The sequence below is a fragment of the Haliotis asinina genome, chromosome 4 (assembly GCF_037392515.1).
Source record: "Haliotis asinina isolate JCU_RB_2024 chromosome 4, JCU_Hal_asi_v2, whole genome shotgun sequence".
Taxonomy (NCBI): Eukaryota; Metazoa; Mollusca; class Gastropoda; order Lepetellida; family Haliotidae; genus Haliotis; species Haliotis asinina.
Genome location: NC_090283.1, coordinates 74,186,889 through 74,208,544, shown reverse-complemented (window position 1 = coordinate 74,208,544; position 21,656 = coordinate 74,186,889). Strand labels below are relative to the sequence as shown.

The 21,656-nt window shown below is 39.5% G+C and overlaps 1 protein-coding gene across 4 annotated transcripts in view; it reads right to left on the bottom strand.

Annotated features, from left to right (window-relative positions):
* LOC137281865 (transcriptional coactivator YAP1-like) overlaps positions 1-20,027 on the bottom strand; it is a 41,977-nt gene extending 21,950 nt beyond the window's left edge. Inside the window, exon 1 of one of the 4 annotated variants that reach the window (XM_067813528.1) lies at positions 19,404-20,027. In XM_067813528.1, coding sequence (XP_067669629.1) covers positions 19,404-19,834 — 431 coding nt within the window. In that variant the 5' untranslated portion in view covers positions 19,835-20,027. The remainder of the gene's footprint in view (positions 1-19,403) is intronic. The other 3 variants (XM_067813530.1, XM_067813529.1, XM_067813527.1) reach the window with 3 other exon arrangements.
* Positions 20,028-21,656: the final 1,629 nt, after the last annotated feature.

Sequence of the window (21,656 nt, the reverse complement as noted above, 5' to 3'; positions counted from 1 at the left end):
CAGCAATCATGTGATCATTTCTCTCTTCAACATGTTCAAACCTTGGGAGTAATAGTCCCTATTTGTGTCTCCACATAAACTGTTTGAGAGGGATAATCTATTCCATCATATATTCAAATAAGCACTCCCTGAAAACCTAACCCTGGACGTTATCTTTCTTATCACCCCCTGCAGAGCAAGGAAATACACTTAGGAGTACATATTCTCAGAAAATTCGGTAGAAGGTTTAAAAACTGGCATGTTATTAAGTTGAAGTTTTGTTGGTGCATAAACTCACTTCTTTCCTACTTCGGAAAATTAACACATCATGTATGGTTTTGATAAGGAGCCCAATCAATTTTCTACACGTTCAACGCACTTGGTACTGCACTGGTTGGAATCACACTCTCCTGTGTGACACTGTATTATATAACCTTCACTATCAAGGACAAGAGTTCTTTCTTTTCATGAACACTAATACACTACTGTTACAGCCTGGCTATGTCGTTCATATACACTGATGACTGTTTCAGCATAACATCCATGTATAGTGAACTATTCACAGTCACACCAGACAGATCACCATAGCATGTGGCCTGATGTTAATATATCATGTTGTTGAAAGACTGTTATTTGAACTAATGATTTTCTTGCTCACTATCACACAACCAACAAATATTATTTCCTCTATTCCTCCCTAAAATGTCTTGCTTCATTGTTACCAGTTTAACGATGACAGTTTTCTCATCTTAGACAATGGCAGGGTACTGGTTTCAGTGTCTGGATTTACAATGAAAATGGTACCAACAAATGCAGGACAGAGTCCTTCCAGCTGTGATAAATTCAAAGACTTCACACATTCTGTTTTCTTTACTTTATCCACATTACAAATACATAGTCCAACTTCACAGACACACTTGTGATATAACACCAGTTTAAATCATACACAGCCATGGTAAAACACTCATTTTTAACATACACTGGCATGTTGACTGAGCTGGTTCAACATTCACTCAGAGGTGGTCTCACATGAAACAGGAACACCTGGGTAATGTGGGGGGTCTCCAGGTGTGTCATGGATTAACGAGATCCCACGGACCAGGAACTATAAGAGACCTGGCTGAGGGACTGTGTCAGGGGCATCAGACAACCTCATTGTCGACACCACCACCTATGAGTGTGTACAGGGATATCCTGATGGTGAAAAGGATACAGGTGTGGTCATTACCCCAGACATTAATTTTGCTTCCTAATTAATGTAGAGATTCATCTTTGATAAACAACCCCATGATATATCTGATCATGCAGTTTCTTACACCCTGCATGAGCTGGATCGTATTAAGGACATGTACACAGTCTCAGTTATAAGTATGTTGAATGTTACTTAGAACCTTACCATGAATAAAACTTTTTCCTGTCTACATGGTTATTTTTTGTTCTCTAATGCAACAATATTACTGCTATATGACGATGGACTGTAAATAAATAAGTATGGAATAGACAATCCAGTGATTGACATCACAAGCATCAATCTATGCTACTGACACGAGTCAACAAAGTAAGAGAGTCTGACCACCCAATCCCAGACAGTTTGATCAATTACCCTTATACTGCCCACACCAACTGACTGACGAACAGTTACAGCAAAAACCAACTTCACTGACATCATGACTGTATCTTTATTACACTCTCAGATATTTTAACTCACTCAGATGACCTCCTGACGTCATGTCAGGCTTTCTAATTGGGTACTTCATACCAATACTCAACATCCCACCACCTGTCGGTGTGAAGAATTAAAGATTTATTCCACACAGTTAAATATTTAATAACAAAACTTACACTTCTTTCCACAACCTGTGAAAATTACATACAGTTAGGACATAACTGCCCTATCCCATATTGAGAGAGGAAACAGTGTCTCCCCTCTATTCAGCATCAGTTCTGTCAGCCCATGTTGCTTTCTCCGCACTAACCAAACTGGATCAGCTCAATAACATGGAGGAAAAATACGAAGATATTTTTTAAAGAGTCAGAATTAATTCCAGATTTGAAATAAGAGATGTTGTCTAGTATTCGACCCTGACCTCCCAGAGACAATCAGAACTGTGTCTACAATGAGATAGGGGACAATAAACAAACACACAAAAACAGAAACATCACTATCTTAAACCACTTAAGCAGGGGTGGAAATAACCCATTGCTCGAAGTCCCAGTCTAGTATTTTTTTTCTGGCGCGCAAGCTAATTTGTATATCATGCTGCACCGGTGTCCAGTGGAGTTTCCACAGTTAATTATGTTGTTTGTTTAAATAATCAACGAGAAAATCAGGTAGTACAGTGGAAAAAATATCAGGACAAGTGATTTTACAAGTGCCACTGTACCGGGGTACATTAGCAATTCAAGAATTATTTCCATCCTGTTAAGTAATACTGTTTACTCTTTTTCAAATTTTAACCAGAACGGAACTATTACACATCACAGACAATTATTTTGTAAACTTGTAAGATGAAAATTTAAATGATTACAAAGCCCATTTCTTAGCAGTGTAAGAAATTAGAGGAAGGATAAAACTAATACAGCCTGACTGAACTACACGGCATGGACAGCGAAGTGGAGAATAACACAGCTTATTCACAACAACAATCCCTTGTTTATTCCCGCTCCAACCCAGTACACTATATCATTTATAAAACACTCCTTGCTGATACTCAGCTGCACCAATCCGAGGCTGGGAACACGTTCCAGTCCATGGCAGACCAGCGCCACAACACACGGCTAGTGTTTTGTATATTACCTACCCACATGACCAGTAGGGGGCGCTGTATCTACATGTTGGCCCGCTGCCAGACAAGAGTAACCTCTGTGAAGTCGGTCACTGGCAACTCCACTTGGTCTGGCAATAACCCACACATAAAGTGATATTCCTAATTTCTCTAGCACAGCTCTGGTTTGTGGGCAACTTTCCCTCCCGAACCATTGAGGGGAACTTCTTAACTTGTTACGTCTAATCAACCATTTTATGAAAGAATCTTGCTCCAGACGACAAACTATGTTGACTGCCTGCTGAGACTCTGAAGACAGTTTGTTAAATTGATGTTAAAGTGTATTTCTGTAAGAATTCACAAATTTCAAGTTTGAGAATTGTGCCATTACATTTACTAAATTGAAAATAAACAGCAACAAAATGGGTCAAAAAGAGTATTTCATAGGGTCATATTAAAAAAATGAAGAAAATGAAGTGACATATTCAAAACTCAAAATAAGATCCTTCCAAAGCTTTAGTAAGAAGAGTTTTGCAACTGACAAGATCTTTTTGTGGAAGACAAGTCTCGATCAGTTACAGTAAACAATGTTAATAATTGAAACACTCAAACCAAATCAGTAGACACTATGAAGGTCTGGTCTCAGGAGTTGCCGGTATGTTTTGATTAACTGTGTGCAATAAATTACAGTCATAACAAACTAAAGTTAGTCCCTTTGAATTTGTTTCAACAATAGTTTACAGTGATACTCTTGATGTCTATCACTGGATTGTATGGTCCAGGTGTGACTACTGACTGATGCCTGCCCCATATTACAAAAGTGCCCTGGTAAACAACTACTACTACTAACAAACATTTACTTGTTTTCCATAGGCTCTACCTAATTACAGTGACAATACAAAACATTCTGTTTTGACCAAAAAGAAAGTAACTGATTGGTTGAACAACAACAAAATTCACTTCAGCACACAAAGTTTTGTACAAACTTCGGGTGTGAGCTTTACAGTTTCAGTAAGGATGAAAACAAATTGACTATGAAAGAACTTGTAAAGATCTGTAAAGTAATTGAACACTGAGTGCAGTGAAGCCTTGATCTACATCCTTTGTGACTGCCTGAGGTTTAGAATTGTGATAAGCTTGTACAGCGGTCTCATCTACCTGTAATTGATTGCTAGTGTACTGGCTGGTTCCCCGAGAACTTCGGGTTACCTAGTTGGTGCTTTGTCTAGACTTGATCTGCCAGCTCCAATCACAAACAACCTCAACTGTTACAAATCCAACACATTAAACACTAAAGGGTAGTTTTGTTGGTGTTATTGCTTTGTAGGTTCTTCTATTGCATGGACGAGTGGATTGCTGGTTTTGCAGAGGCAGGTGCAGCTAGTTCTGGCTTGGCATGTTAGGGCACTATGGGAGTTATTGCATGGGAGGTTGCATGAGCGTTACTGCATGGGAGGTTGCATGAGAGTTACTGCATGTCAGGTTGTTTGGGAGTTACTGCATGGGAGGTTGTATGGGAGTTACTGGATGGAAGGTTGTAAGGAAGTTATTGCAGTTGAGGGTGTACAAGAGTTATTGCACGGGAGGGTGAACGGAAAATTATGCATGGGAAGTTTACGGGAGTTATTGCATGGGAGGTTGTATGGAAGTTACTGGATAGGAAGTTGTAAGGGAGTTATTGCAGCTAAGGGTGTACGGGAGTTATTGCATCGGATGTTGTACGAGAAATTATGCATGGGAGGTTTACGGGAGTTATTGCAAGGGAGGTTGTATGGGAGTTATAGCAGGGGAGGTTGTATGGGAATTATTGCACGGGAGGTTGTACGAGAGTTATTGCACAGGAGGCTGAATAGGAGTTATTGCATGGTAGGTGGTATGGATGTTATTGCAAAGGTTATTTTCTGGAATTTTTGCCTGGGAAGTTGCATGGAGTTTTTGCTTGTGAGGTTGCTGGAGAGGTACTAAAGGAGTCATTAATGTGGCATCCTTCAACCATCAGGGTGTTTCAGAATAGGTGCAGCTGCACCTGGTAAGAAATTCAATATCCTGGTGAGTCAGATAAAGCACTCACCACTGTACGTAACTGAATTCTGAATGTATATACAACAGTTGTGAGTTATGTTTAACATACAAAATACACAAAATGAAATTTCCTGAAAAGAATCAACACTGACACCTGAAACAAAATCGAAGTAAGATGAGACATCAATGTAACTGTCATGATCATGCTATGGGCAACAATTGTCAACACATCAACACAAATGTTCAAACCACAAAAACCATGCCAACACTGACAGTTAAAACAATGACTGACATAAGGCAAGCTAACTACCAGTACCTCTCAAAACTACAACTTCAAGCATGCTTGTTTTCAAACACTTTCTGCTTTAACAAAGTCTCCTTGCACTGTCCTGGAACTCAAAAACTATCATGCATTTGTTACTTGTTAACAAAGACCAACACTGTGCCTGAGCTTTGACACATCAAAACCGTCTCTGCAGAGTAGGATAATTCTCTAATTATGGCAAAGAAGCGTTCATGCATGAAAACAGACAGTCGCTGCTGCTGCTGCTGCTGCTGCTGCTCACAATGCAGTTGTGACCAAACCATGCTGTAACTATCCACCACAGAGATCACACACACGCTGGACTACTCTCAAATGCATGCCTATATTTAGCAAACAAGATCAGAGAAAGTTGGGCCGTGTAGCTCGCGGTATCAAACTTTTCACTGGAATCACAAGAGGGAGTAACTCTGAACTGACAACAGTCTGGTTTTTGAAAACATGTTACATTTTGTAATTGCTGTGAATGGCTGCATTTAGTACACTTCCACTCAATCCAAACTCAAACTGCTTGCCAAGAAATAAACTGAAGTTAAACTCTCTAGGAACTGTCCACACTAAACCATGAAAAACAAATGCAACTTCTAAAAATCCCCTGAAGTATTTTCTCAAAGACTAAAAGACCAAAGCAAATGAAAACATCAATCCATATCACTTTTAAGAATCATCAAATCTCGAACTAACATATTCCAAACACAATTCAAACATATTCACAAATAATGAACATGATCAATATACACACAAATACTTGCTGAACAAAACTGAATATCAGGAAAAAGTCATCATAATGTTTTTTCCCAGTGGCCAGACTGACCACAGATTCTGACATGTTAAAATTCACTCCTGCAATTTGGACTTTTTTCCCCTCTGTTTAGTCACATTAGCTGGAAGCACTTGGTCATCATAAACAGTTAACGCCAAGTCTACACAGAAGCTACGTCAGCTCACTGCAGCAACAGCTGCAACAACCACAGCTTCGTCACTAGGCCAGAGTATGATTCATTCTGGAGAAACAAAGCACTTCAGTATATACCCTACTGCCCTTTCTTTACAACTTACTCTCTCATGACTAGATTTTACTGACCTACTTATTTGTCAATGCAGATGGACATCACACGGGTAGTGGCGCTGTGACATAATGTGATCAAACAGAACTAGGGGCATGTAAACTGGATCAATGTTCAGATTGACATGCAATATCTCATTACATGTAGTAATACAATGGGAAACTTTATGAGAATTTACTTTAGAGTTGTGAAGTTTTCATGCACTTCCGTCTCTAAATTCCAACATTACTCCTGTATCAAACCAGTACTAGTTGGTGTTACAATGCCAGCAATCGATGCTAAGTTATCAACATCTGGGTCTGTTGACTCCATTAAATAAAAAGTCTATGACAGGGAATGATCCAAGTATAATCTGCAGAAACAGATTCTATTTCGTATGGGCAAGACCTTGCACCTGGAGTGTGTGTGCATGCGTGTACGTGCATGGGTGCGTACGCGCACAGGTAACAATTCGACAGTCTGTATTTCAAAACATGGTTAAATCTTGAAGATCGTATATATGGGGGTCTGTGGGTATTATTGTATAATGTTGATAGTTGTATGTGTGGGTGTCTGTGGGTATTACAGTACAATGGTGAAAGTTGTATACATGGGTGTCTGTGGGTATTGTAATACAATGTTGAAGGCTGTATATATGGGTGTCTGTGGGTATTACAGTACAATGTTGAAAGTTGTACACATGGATGTCTGTGGGTATTATAATACAATGTTGAACTCTGTATATAAGGGTGTCTATGGGTATTACTGTACTGTGTCTGTGGGTATTACTGTACGATGTTGAAAGTTGTACACATGGATGTCTGTGGGTATTGTAATACAATGTTGAAGGTTGTAAAGTAGATGCATGTATGGATGTCTGTGGGTACTATCCAACAGGTTGTGCGTATGTGAAATCTCATGTAATGTGGGGTGAACGGGTCAATTTAGTTATGTGCCGCACTCAGCAATATTCCAGCAATATGGCAGCTGTTTGTAAATAATCGAGTCTGGACCAGACAATCCTGTGACCAACTACATAAGCATCGATCTGCGCAACTGGGAACTGATGACTTGTGTCAGCCAAGTCAGTGAGCCTAACCACCCGTTCCCATAGTCGCCTTTTGTGGCAATCATGGGTTGCTGAAGAGTTATTCTACCCAGATCCAGCGGGGGCTGTACAGGTTTCTACTGTTGTACAATGCTGACAGTTGTATACAAGCTGTTTTCTGTTGTAATTTGTTAACAGGTGTATACAGGGTATGAGTACTGTTGTATAATGTTGACAGTTGTATACATGGTGTCAGTAGTGTTGTATAATGTTGACAGTTGTATACAGGGTGTGAGTACTGTTGTATAATGTTGACAGTTGTATACAGGGTGTGAGTACTGTTGTACAATTTTGACAGTTGTACACTGGGTGTGCATACTGCTGCACAATGTTGACAGTTGTACACAGGGTGTAAGTACTGTTGTGCAATGTTGACAGTTGTACACAGGGTGTGAGTACTGTTGTACAATGTTGACAGTTGTATACAGGGTGTGTGTACTGTTGTACTATGTTGACAGTTGTATACAGGGTGTATACTGTGGTTACTGTTATTAACAGTGGAAACTGCTGTGTCAGCATGTAGACAAGGTCACACTGTGCTCCAACACAATCCCTATCCCTCACAAGACTGCATGCTGAGTTGATGACCCAAATGTGTGGAGAGTAGGTCCAACCCTGCTTCATTAATATTCAGCCTACAGCACACAGCCACATGTGACAATCTATGTTTGTAAGGGAGCAAACAGTCCCCTGTCTGTCCTGAGAGCCCAGGTACTTTCACGAAGAGCTAAATATACCTGGCAAGAAGCACTTAACTCACGTCAAGCGTGAAAACATATTGTTAGTGACAGCCAGCGTACAAGGTACGGTGCTCTCCACTCCCTTGGGCCGACCAGCTGAATAGCCTCAGTGTCAACAAGCACTGCATGTAGGTCCAGCCACTACAACACCTTCAACCAGGCTGTATACCATCATACTACACCTTCAACCAGGCTGTGCAACTGTACTTGTCATAAGAGGCGACTATCAGGATCGGGTGGTCAGGCTTGCTGACTTGGTTGACACATGTCATCGGTTCTCAACTGTGCAGATCGATGCTCATGTTGTTGATCACTGGACTGTCTGGTCCAGACTCGATTATTTAAAGACCGCCGCCATATTGCTGGAATATTGCTGAGTGCTGCATAAAACTAAACTCACTCACTCCACCAGGCTGTATACCATTCAACCAGGTTGTATACCACTATACTACACTGTCAACCAGGCTACCATCATACCATAAAACTTAACCAGGTTGTATACCAACATACTACACCTTCAACCAGGCTGTATACCATCATACTACACCATCAATCAGGTTGAATAAAATCATACTATACCATCAACCAGGCTGGTTACCATACTACTATATCAGTCAAGCTGGCTATATACCATCATACTATATTACTCAAACTAGCTATATACCATCATACTATACCAGTCACGCTGGCTATATACCATCATACTATACCAGTCAAGCTGGCTGTATACCTTCATACTATACCAGTCAAGCTGGCTATATACCATCATACTGTACCAGTCAAGCTGGCTGTATACCTTCATACTATACCAGTCAACCAAGTAATCATACTACACTGTGTGTACTGATGATCATATTGCCTCATCTTGATTATTTTCAGATCACTGATATATAAGTAGAATTTTGCAAACTAGGGAGTTTAACAAGCAACAGCTAATCATTCTTAATTAATATTCTATGATGCACCACACAACTGATATCCTCTTATAACCATGACACACTTGGATTACAAATGAAGCGGCCCTTTTCATACCTAACCTGAATTGTAGGATGTGTAAATCAAGTAGTGAAAATTAACTAAAGGAGGGGTCGTCTCAAAAGCAAACCAGGACAGTGAAGCAGATGATGGCTGGGGTGAGGCTAGGGGAGAGAGATATCAGGTAAGATATGATAATCCTATACGGATTGAAAGTAGGGAAGTACACAGCATTTCTTGACATATATTAAAATAACCATATCTTTGGGTGGTCATGCCTCATGTATTTTTTGAGACATTCAATATGATGTTTTTCTCTGGGTATCAGGCATTATACTCTTTACCATACCTTAACATAAACTTCATGAAAGAAAGACACATACATTTTCTAATATTATAAGATGTAAATCAGTAAATGAGACATATTCGACACACATGAAAAAGCACAACATATCTTTGAGTTGACCCATTGCGCCACTAGGCAGCGCATGCATTTCATGCTAGGCGAGTTGACTTTCTGGCATCACACCTGGCTGAGTGACCTAATTGCCATCTATTGTCTGATCTATTGTTTTCAGCTGCTAGTCGTATTTTGCCCAATTTTACGAGTAAACATACTTTTCTGGATATCCTCTCACGCATTCCATGGAGTGCCCAGTTAGGCCAAAGTGAGTTATTTCGACATATCCTATTTACAGAGTAATAGCCTAAAAACAAGTCTTTTTTTTATTCCCGACAGTACTTTAATATTGACAATACTGACAGAATCTGAGATAAGGCGAATCATTGTCAGACACCAACTACCTGTGAGGACCTCCATCCACCTCCCCTAACACACATAGCTCATCAAATTATGCATACTACAGCACAGTGCATAATGGAGAAGGGTGTGGAGTAATCTGTCACAACCACTTCAGCATTAGGTGAGGCCTCTCACAGACTATGATGCTCACAATGACAGCCCCAACTGTCAGTGTGACACATAAATGTGTCAACACTTCCAAGATTACCTGACATGCTGGCGGAAATGTTCTTGATGCATGTTAAGCCTATTATTACCCTGCCTAGTGCAGCACTGTGCAGACGATGACAGCTGTACACTAGTTTTATACAGGCATCTTGGTGTGTCTACAGACTGCTGTGTACGCCGTTGGATCAGCATTAGTGCTATAGGAGTGAGTGAGTGAGTGAGTGAGTGAGTGAGTGAGTGAGTGAGTTTTAGTTTTAGTTTTACACTGCACTCAGCAATATTCCAGAGATATGGCGTCAGTCTGTAAATGTTTAAATCTGAACCAGACATTCCAGTGATCAACAGCATGAACATCAAACTGTGCAACTAGGCACTGATGACATGTATCAGCCAAGTCAGTGAGTCTGACCATCCAATCCCATTAGTCGGCTCTTATAAGTATAGTCACCTTTCATGGCAAGCATGGGTTGCTGAAGGCCTATTCCAGCCCGGACCTTCACAAGCACATTGATTGATTGATTGATTGATTGATTGATTGAATGAGTGTAGTGAGTGAGTGAGTGAGTGAGCGAGTTTAGCTTTATATCTTCCTCCCTAAAGACAAACTAGGTTCACAATAATTGCTTGAAGCAAGTGCTCAAATAAGACAAAACTCTTCTATTCAGTCACTATTTCTTCACAGATCCTGTATGTATCCAAGTTGAAGCATTGCAAACAGATTCAGAATTAAAGATCCTATCTTTTGCAGGATTTTGGTTGGTTTGGCTGTAGTTTAATGCCACACTCAAGAAAATTCCAGCCAAATGTCAGTGATCTGTAAATAACTGAGTCTGGAAAAGGCAATAATCTAGTGATCAACAGCATGAGCATTGATCTATCAGTTTTTGCCCTGGTGCAGAAAACCTGACACAAATTATCTCAAATACGCAGTTAATTCAAAAGCTTGCGTCATTGTTGATGCAATGTCACTGGGCCCTAAGTTCAGATAATCTAAGCATGTCATTTGCTGTTGTTTAAAACTACCTATTTTATTGTTTTCCAGTTGACTGCTCAGAGCTGATTAATTACCTAACCAGCCCTACCTTGTTTATTATCATTATTAAACAATCACAGTTGATGTCTTGATGCAAGTTCCATACTGAAGTTGACCCCAAAACATGTCTATGACTCACTCAAGACAACAAGGAGTCATGATGACTCCTAAATATCTATGTCTAGGACAAACACTGATCTATGCAGCTGTGATACAATGGCACGTGCCATCCAAGACTGTGAGTCTAACCACCCATTGCAATTAGTCTCTGCTGTTTTGAGCGAGTGAGTTAGTGAGTTTTATGCCACTTTTAGCAATATTCCAGCTGTATCATGGGGGGTTTGGGGGGGGGGGGGGGGGGGGGGGGAAAGAAGAGAGAATCAGAAATGGACTACTGTAACTGTACCCATGCAGGAGAATCAATGTCAGGTCTGATGTGTGACAAGCAGACACTTTTACCACTAGACTACCCTACTGCCCCTCTCTGCTGTAGTGAATAAAGACTATTATAAATGGAGTTTTAATCTTCCTCAGCACTATCTAGTTGTAATATGAATCCTGAAGACCTACCAACACACTACCTACTGCCCAAATATAGTGAGGAACATCTTTCTAAACAAACCAACACCTGGCATCAAACTTATCAGTGTTAACAGGAGTGCATCAGGATGAAACTAGTACTATTGTCCTTTAGCTGATTAAAACAACAAAATTATCAATTGTGTATCACTATGCCAAATGGCTGGTGAATATAAATGCTTATATCCACCATGGCATCACATGTTGTATCATGCATTCTCTCCTTTATCACACTGGAACAGAAGCCAATATATTTTCAACAAGATAAACTGCTGCTTCTACAGGCTAATCCATAAGTACTTTGCCCCACAGGGTCTTTGTTTGTTTTGGAGTAGATTAGGTTTAGGATCATAAACTGAGAGCATTTAGGGTCAGGAACATTGGGAACTGATAAACGGAGCAAGCAGTGTGACAGACAATCTTAACATTTAAACATTTTCAGTAATTACTGCCCTATTTTCACAGCTGCTGAGGAAAACAGTCTAATTTTCTTGCTATCAAAACCAAAGGGAGATATACTCATATTCAGTCTTTATCATTAAGTACTCCTTCAACTGTGTCGATATCATAATAAACTCCTTACAGAAATAGTTCACTTCCAGGCAGACATAATTGTCGACCAATCAGAATGATGGGATATCTTCACTGCGTAACCAGATCCTACCACAACTGTGTTCTGCACTGGGAGCTCCCTGTTTCTGCAAGTCGAGTTGATGGCAAAAAACTACTGTTCCTCTCGAGTGGAGTGCATAACTTTGCACATGTGCGGGGCACCCATAGACCAACTTGCATGGTAATATAGCTGCTTATACACTGTTGATACTAACCTAATCACACTGTCCATTAAAAACCCTTCAATAAGACATGAAAATTGACACTAATCTAGTCACAGTCATCTCAAAATCTTTCACTTTAACAATTCCAAAATACAGCAATATTCCTGACAAGACAGAGCTCGGGTAAATGAGTTATCTAAAAAACACAGTTAAAAAAGGCTGCATATTTACCTGTGTCAAAAGACTGGAAAATACTGCATATATATATTTTTCATTCCACAAACAAGTTATCTCATATTTTTCCAGTGAGGTCAGGCATTTGAGTGGTGTTTTATACATATAAATCTATTTTCATCACCAAAATTTAATCCTCTGTTGCTATGGTAATCTAAAGCCCCAGCTGTATTTAAAAAGAAATGGCCTCCTTGAATTACCCAACCCCAAACAAGATCCAAGAGAAACCTATTACTGGAACGAATGGAAAATTGGGGAGTCTTTCAAAATATCCTGCAGCTGATTAAGATTCAGAAAGCAGCAAATCAACAAATGTAATGCAACCAAAACAAACTGATATTACCAACCAATGTGTCGTGCCACTTTCACATTAAAGCCTTTTCAGGGGCTGCTGTCAAACAAGGGTTACAGCACACCAGGAAAGAGGCAAAGGTAAGGTCAAGGTCAGTAAACAAGGGAATAGGGGTTTGATCGCTGCCTTCCTGGGTGGCCTTGGGTCTCAGGGGTTTCCGGCCATGTGAGCAGGGTCCTTGCTCTGGATGCCTGGCAGGTATTCATGATTTATGGGGTGTCATAGAGTGCAGTAGGTGTGGTCGAGGTGTGGCATAGGAAATAGAAACTGGTCAGGGGATTGGCATTGTGGGTACATGCATGAAGGAGGGGAGGACCTGATGGAAAGGCGATACTACCCCTGAGGTGAAATTATGGGGTGCATTTACTTATGTGGTTTGTTGGAGGAAGACGACAGAAGTGGTGGCTTATTGAGTGATTCTTTTTGGGTGGAATAGCTGATACCTGCTACAGGTCTTAAGGACTTAAGGGTGTACTCAAATGGGGTGGATGATACTCGGGGATAGCCTAATACTCTCAGCTCACTTCAGATAACTGGTACTTGTAAAATGATAAAAAAGAACATTTCAGTCCACTAGACCTCAAAATAAAAAGATTTTCAAAACCCTCAAATGTGAAGTTTTCCATTCCACCTCATGAGACCTTAACTGCAATGTATAGCCCATTTCTGGTCATGTGAAAATCCTGGGCTTCATTCCCCAGATGGCAATAATGTGTGAAGATGATTTCTGATGTCCCCTGCTGAGAAATTGCTGGAATGCTAAAAGCAATGTAAAACCACACTCAACTATTAGAAAAGTATCCAAGTAAAAGTATCAGCACCTGTGCCTGTGTTCACTGTTACAACTGACTTAACCAGAGGATACGACAACTTGGGTGTGTTTTCATTAAAGGACTGCTGGAGTGAGCGAATGAGTTTTGTTTTACGAGACACTCTGCAATATTCCAGCCATATGGTGGCAGTCTGTAAATAATCGAGTCTGGACCAGACAATCCAGTGATCAACAACATGAGCATTGATCTGTGCAAATGGGAACCGACGACGTGTCAACCAAGTCAGCGAGTCTGACCACCCGATCCCGTTAGTTGCCTCTTAGACAAGCATAGTCGCCAGTAATGGCAGGCATGGGTTGCTGAAGGCCTATTCTACCCCAGGACTCATCAGCCCTGTGTTAGCATGGGTAGGCCTCCAGCCAGACAAGGTTGGGTGAGCTGAGCGGTGATGAATTCTTATTCATACAAGACTGGTGTTAATGGAAGCGCACTATCTCAGTTTACTCTAGATAAAACTCAAGTATAACTACAAACTACAAACTTCCGCTCAGCCATTCTCAAGTTGATTCCTATTTGAATGGAGTAATTTTCATAACATCAGGTTCACAATGTAACAAAAAAATGTTTGTCTTAACCAGTCTCTTGAACGATAACCTGCACCAATATATTAGTAATCTCTTCCATTCAGAAATAATGAAACCCTGCATGCAGGACCTTTCCATTTTCACAACAACTGTGATTCAAAGATCAACTATATAGATATTTCAGGTATCCATTCATATACAATTAGTTCTATGGGATCTGAAGCATGGCTAACCCCTATTCATTTCCATGGCTTTCCAAACTTTTTTCATGATTTTTTTCTTTTTTTCACTTCCATTCAGTTGAATACACACATCACTTTTCAAAACTTTCAAGTGAGGCAGACCTCTACATATTCACTTACATTATGTGCTGTGTATAAAACACTAAGATTTCTTAAGTCAGCAAAGGTTTAAAAATTAAAAGGCATGTTCTTTAACCAAGATTAGGCAAACCCAAGTTTTTTCATGTTCAAGGCGCATGAAAGTGGGCAAAAGTTGTAAAAGACATACACCCAACACCAATGCCATTTTCCCCATATTTCAAGCACAATCTAAGCCTTCCCCTAAATTTGAGCCACATTGTGTTTGCAAAATGGGAAAAAAACTGAAGTTTTTTAAACATTTTGAAAACATTATTCACATTGTTTCTGCTCAAATTGCAACTTTCACTTATTAATTATTATTTTTTACATCTCCCACCAAACTCATACTATGAAAAATGTAGAATGATATCCCAAAGTGAAAAGAAAAGAGTCCCAAATTGACTTGCCTATTACTAAGCTAAGAGCTGTAGATGGCAGAAGTTACCCTGTAGTGTTCTACCAGGTCAAGTGGGAAGTCAATAACCGCAAGTAACTGCAGGTAAACACAGGTAGACATTATTGTGACCTATATTCGCATACACAAACACTGTAAGGCCCTTGAATCATGCCTTCAACCAAGCAAAACGGCCCATAAGGGACAAATGTAACACCACAATTTTTAGTGAAGAATCAATGTTTCTGACCTATTAAGAAACTGACCTTAAAAGTAACAAATATTGTTCTTTGGACTGAAAATCAATATGACTGTTTTATTATTTATATAGCCTAAAGATAGACTTCTATACAAAACTTACAGCTTAAATTTTGATTGTTACCATGGTTACTAAAAGTGTTAAACCTTTAAATTATTACCGATTTCTTCTTATCTGAGTCCCACTCTGCCTACTTGATAATGCACTTACTCACACCTGCTGTTAATTACCCACAACACTCAAGCTTCACCCCTAGGGACAGACCTGACCCCCAACAGTTCCGTTGTACCCCACCCCATGACAGTGATCCCCCAGGGATGTCCTAATTGACTGTTTACAAAGGGGTACACAAACAAGCATAGGGGGATATTGTTTTTTTTTTTGGGGGGGGGGAACCATCTACTTGTCAAGGATACTGAAACTGCATCCAAGAAACAAAGGTGAATGTAGATCAAATAGGAATAATTTTTTCCCACCTGGGAGTGGCAACTATCAAGTGCAATGGCCTGCACCGCAACTAACAGCTCAATGTATTCATGGGCAGCTGGAACTACTTTCAGAGTAACAGTAAACCGTGAGCTTAGACTATGGGAATTTCTGATCCAACAACTAGAAACAGAACGTCAGGACATGGCCAAGTTTAATCCTAACTCACCAGTATGATATTTGTTTTACTACTAGTATCCACATACAAATAATATCCACATAAATAATTTTAAAAAAAACAATTCAAAGCTCACATTCAATCATAAACGTGTAGATATTCACAAATATTGCTTTTCAACATGCCATACTTACTGCCATGAAAATAGAAATTTTCTTTTCAGACTATATAAGATTTGTCAGTATGTTACATCTGAGACTAGACTTAAGTTCACTGGGAAAAAGAGGATGAAAGTTGTACTTGATTCTGAATGAAAACATTACATAGTTGTTAGCAATGAGATATAAGTCGTACTGCTCTTCCTGATGGAGGTCTACTGTATATTCTTATTGAACATTAATAATGGATGGTGCCAGTGGGGCAAGAAAAGCCAGCCAATCAAAGACAAGATGAGCATATAAATGATTCATTCTGTTGATAAGCTGCAGCATTTCACGGATTGAGTTTCAAAAACCAAATATATCCTCTGGTCCTCAACACCACCCCTCATCTTTTGTCTCATGTTAAGTTGATAGGATAAATGGGCTATGGAAGCAAATTTGAAAATTGTTTTTGAGATAATATAATCCCTGTGTAAAGTTAAATCTTCTCCATTCAATGACAAAGAAAGTTCTTCTCCCGACAGAATATGTGTGTTGTTATCGTGGGTATAAATTATTCACCAACAGAGCTGATAAGGTTACCCTGGCCTGGCGTCTTCCTTCCATTACAAAATCCCAAGATTTGCACTGTGGTTTCCATGGTAACGCAATGTTTGAGATCTAAACACATGTTGCAAAGGGGTGTAGTGAACTGCTTCAACAGCCTGCACACAAACTGTATCACATTTTCATTTTATAAAAAACCCAAAACACACTTCCCTATTTCATGTTAAGATTCTCAGTTATAAAACTTGAATTTGGCAAATATAAAACATATCTGAAAAAGTTGTGCATTGTTGCAAAACATTAAAATGATTTCATTACTGATATCACTATTTACTGATTTTCCAATAACACTGTTTCTTGTGAGGTTTAATAAAACTTGAATCATCACAATCATATATATCCCGTTATTTATTTCAGTATTCCTATGAATACTACAGACAAAAAACATAAACATAAATATATCATTCAAAGTACACTGAAAATACCAGGACTACAAGTCCTTCAAGGAGGAGGAAATCATGTTCAGCCATTCTGAATGTGGGATTTGATTCCAATTATCACTTTTAAACACTAAATACATCTGAAAGAGGCAGAGAATAGCGAAACCTTGACTTAATACGGTATTACTTTACTACAATGGATAGAATGGACAGAGAAGGAAATAAACAAAAAGATTCATCGTACCAAATCCTTCAGAAGAAGTGGGGAAGAGCCTGATAAAAGTGTGCAGTACACTACAGCATGTCATCACTTCATAGGACACTTGTATTTCTTGTAAAGACAAGTGAAACCAGGGTAAATCCCCAGATTTTTAGCTCAGCCCTGCTTTAACAAAGACCACTGCTTTTAATACAGCCTCATGTACATGATCAAACATGATCCCACACATAATGACACAGATTACACAGATCAATCGTCCGACTGACCAGAAACAACCCTTGGACCAACTATTTCCACATTTCGAAATCGAAATCAGTGAACACATCCCACGATTCCCTGCCCCCACAGGAAGTTCTCAACAGTCGACTTCCACTCATCAAGCAATAAAACAATCGGGACAATGATCCATCACTTCCTCAATAGCCCATTGTCATTATTACCCACAAATGTAATAAGGATCCATATTTACCATGTGCTATTGACACCATATCTAACTTCAGCCAAAATATTTCCACGCTGCTATTTTTACCAAGGATGAACAGCTGACTACAACAATTGTGAATTATTCCAATCCCCTCCACCATCATATTTACTCAAAATTTCTTTTAGGAGTAATTGTAAAATTACTATAAATATAAATATAAATATAACATCTGTACGATAAATTGACTACCTTTAACACACTGATATAGCGACTGAAAATAGTTTGTTGTTGAACGCCAACTTTAGATAACACCTTTCTTACTTTCTAATTCTTACTTGGGATTTGATTTTTTTAGAACACATTGAAAAGATCACCCAAAACTTTTGAAGAAAAACGCTGATAATACACTGAGAATTTTCAATATTACATGTAACATGATATCTTCAGATTGTACATTCCATATTGAATAACATCTTAACCTTTTAAAAAGAATGAGTCAGTCAGAGACATGTTCATGTTCTGATCTTATTCACAATCAATCGCTTCGTTGAAAGATAAACTGCAGTTTTTTTTCAATTTTTAATAAGTATTTCTGGTTCATACAGATTATGGAGGACCAGCTATGACTCAGCCTAGAGGCAAGTGTGACACATGACTGCCTGACATAACTCCCTGTGTTTCCAACTGAGAATGTTATAGCAACATAATGGTCAGTATCACATAGTTGTCAACAAGTCAACATATACAATGTTCACTTTCATTAATGTTCCCCCATGAAACATGTCCAATTCAGTTTTTGATACTAAATAACAGCTTCTTTCATGTTTCATAAACGTCTACAAATTGTGCAACACTTTGACCAAATTACTTGCTTTTTTCAAGGTAACTGATGTTATTGCCTCATTATATGATCAAGTTATAACAGCACCTAATAGTCCACAGTTCATCCTTCTAAATAATGACTTGAAGTGTGTAATATCTACAAGGTCAATAACTGGTAACTATGACTATCATTTACTGAAGTACAATTTTTTATGTATGACACCAAAACTCAGACCATGATATTCCCTCATCATAAAGTGTGTAGTTAACTGACTAGGAAATACAGCAGGATATACCAGCTGTATCACAACTGTTGATCTCGTCATGTCCGTACATTTACAAACAAAAGCACTTCCTTTGCATCCTCATATTGTAACCGATTAACCATACGTTATTGCTGCTTACTGCGTTTGATGTGGGAGTGGCTTCAAAACATTCTGCTCTTACTTCAAAACTTCACAACTTTTAACTCTTGACCTATCGACATATATGATACTTTCCTTCTGACAGGAAATTCATTAATGTTTTTATGTAATAATCGATCGACAATATTGAAGTTTCAAAGTCGAAATAATGTTGAATGTAATTACCACTTGGATTGCACCAAAATTGTAATACTGGAGCATTGTAAACTTAAATCGGTTGAATGACAGTTGAATAAACAAACTTCTGACACAAAGTAAACAACTCTTAAAAAAGGACCAACACGACATATCTACGACACCCACCAGTCCACAAATTGCCGAATAAGTAATCAGTTATGGAAGATAAAAACAAACTGTTATCCCATTACCGATCTAACATGGAACATTTCTCAACATCACCTGTCAACTTCACAATAATGTGCACAACCAAATCCAACATGGCGGCCAAAATTCGCCGAGCCCCGAGTTACCAACTTTCGCCGACTTACTTCAAAAAGTACCTTTGTCCGATCGATGTTTTAGCAATGTCCCAGCCAGGGGGTAAGGGTTGATCTTCTGTCACTAGGTCGTAACTGTGCTGTCGCATGTGTTGAGGGGGTAGAGGTGGAGCCGCGCTAAGCGTCTGCTGCAAACTTGCAGGGGAGGAATGGGCCCGACTGTGTGCTACAGCCATTCCTGCGACTGAGTTTGGAGGGGACGGGTACCCTGAAATGTCTCCATCACCAATGTTCTTCTGACTATCTGGTTGTTTGAAGAAAGAAGCGGGCAAGTTTCTCATACGAAGAGGGACTGGTGATGGTTTTGTGGGATTTTCTGGGGGGTTTATCACAACTTTGAACAATTCCTCGAATGCTTGATCGCTTCCGTCCCGCACATGCACTACCTGAGAACCTTTACGTTCTGTCCTTTCGAGCGACATTTTGGGTGAAAATTTCACTCAAATCACACAAAACAGAGTCTGATTAATGCTCCCAGTCAAGACTTCCTCCCCTTTCACGAAAATAATAGCAGTAAATCCCGAAGTTTTCCTGGCAAGAAATGAGGTGAGTCGAGTCACCATTGGAGTGAGCACGAAATTGAGTTTACCCACACCGCATCACTACTAGTGTAACAGGTACGAGCATCCGAGGTCGAAAATAGTCCGGGAGAAAATGAACGCTCACTTTCCTCTCAGTGGAGCTATTGCAATTCTGAACAATTGTTAGAACGTGATGAGTAATGGTCGTTTGTCACAATAACTTATGCAAACGCGTTGCGGAAATTAAACATATGAGTTAAACGGACTATATACAGCGGATATGAACAAGGTCACTTGTACAGCTGACGTCATAAGAGCTCTCCCGTTTGGGACGTTCACCAACACTGAGGTTTCAGCCAAATGAGCGTAAGGTTAGGCAAATTAGTCAATAAATAGGGCCGCTACGGTTCAGTAGCTGATTAAAGAAAACACCTTTGAGTGACCTAATCAAACTGTCATCGCAAAGGTGTTGGCAATTAGCTGGGGGCGGGCCGAGGTAAAGAGAACTGACCAATTCCCGAGAATGACACTGCAGGGGGCTTTGCCTGTTTCCAAATAAGGAATTTTGCGTGATCGAATTGAAACGACTTAACCTGTCAGTCATATGTATCACTCATTTGACAAAACGTTGGACGGGGGCGTGAATTAACTGTGTTATTCTCTTAAATGTGAAAACTTTCTGTTTAAAACATCTTTACGTAAATACGTAACAATGAATTACTACGCTCGGCTGAATGGGCGGCTCATGAATGAGGTTAGCGACCTACGCGCTTCATAGTAAATGTGTACTACGGGTAAATAGCAAGTGACCCGAATATACAACAGTGTTTATTGCACCCGCTGCGCACGTGAGGACAAGATAAATTACCAACGTCCGTATTGCACGAGATCGTGGTGCATGAAACAACCGGGGATTATCACGTTTATTTCCCGAGGTACCGAGAAGATGGGTCTGGTCGATTTTTACAATTTTGAATAATTGATTGATGTTATCGATTTTGAACTGCTTTGCTGAATCTTTTGGTTTTCTTTGTTTGAGGTAATTCATTTTGCATCACCATAACCGATTCAGTTTTATTATTCATAAAACTTGCAAAGTGGACTTAGGATGGTTATCTTGTTTTACATAGGATTAAACTAAATAGTGAATACGAGAATAGTGCTGTCTTTTTATATTTATAAATATCTTATCACAAAAGAAGCCCAAAAGAAAATTTCAATGTTTGTAGTTTGTAATAATTTAATTTTGAACGTTATACATCGTTTAGATACGTGTCCTCAAATTCATATAATCTGGAAGCGAATATTAACCAATAATATTATCTAAATATATAATATATGTCAATATATTACCTTTACAGTCGTGTAATAATAACCTAACTTCAAATTATAAAATTCAGACAGCTTAATTTGGTGTGTTTGTGTGTGTGTGAGAGAGAGAGAGAGAGAGAGAGGGGGGGGGGCGGGGGCGGGGAGGGGCCTCAGATATAGCTTGTGCATTGGAAACCGGCGGTCTATCAGGTCGGGCATGCACCTGTGAAGGTTCGGGGTAGAACAAACCTTCAGCAACCCATGCTTGCCAGACAGGCGACTATATGTATGTCGTAAGAGGCTAGTAACGCGGTCGGCTGGTCAGGCTTGCTGACTTGGTTGACACATGCCATCGGTTCCCAATTGCTCCCTTGCTCATGCTGTTGATCACTGGACTGTCTGGTTCAGACTC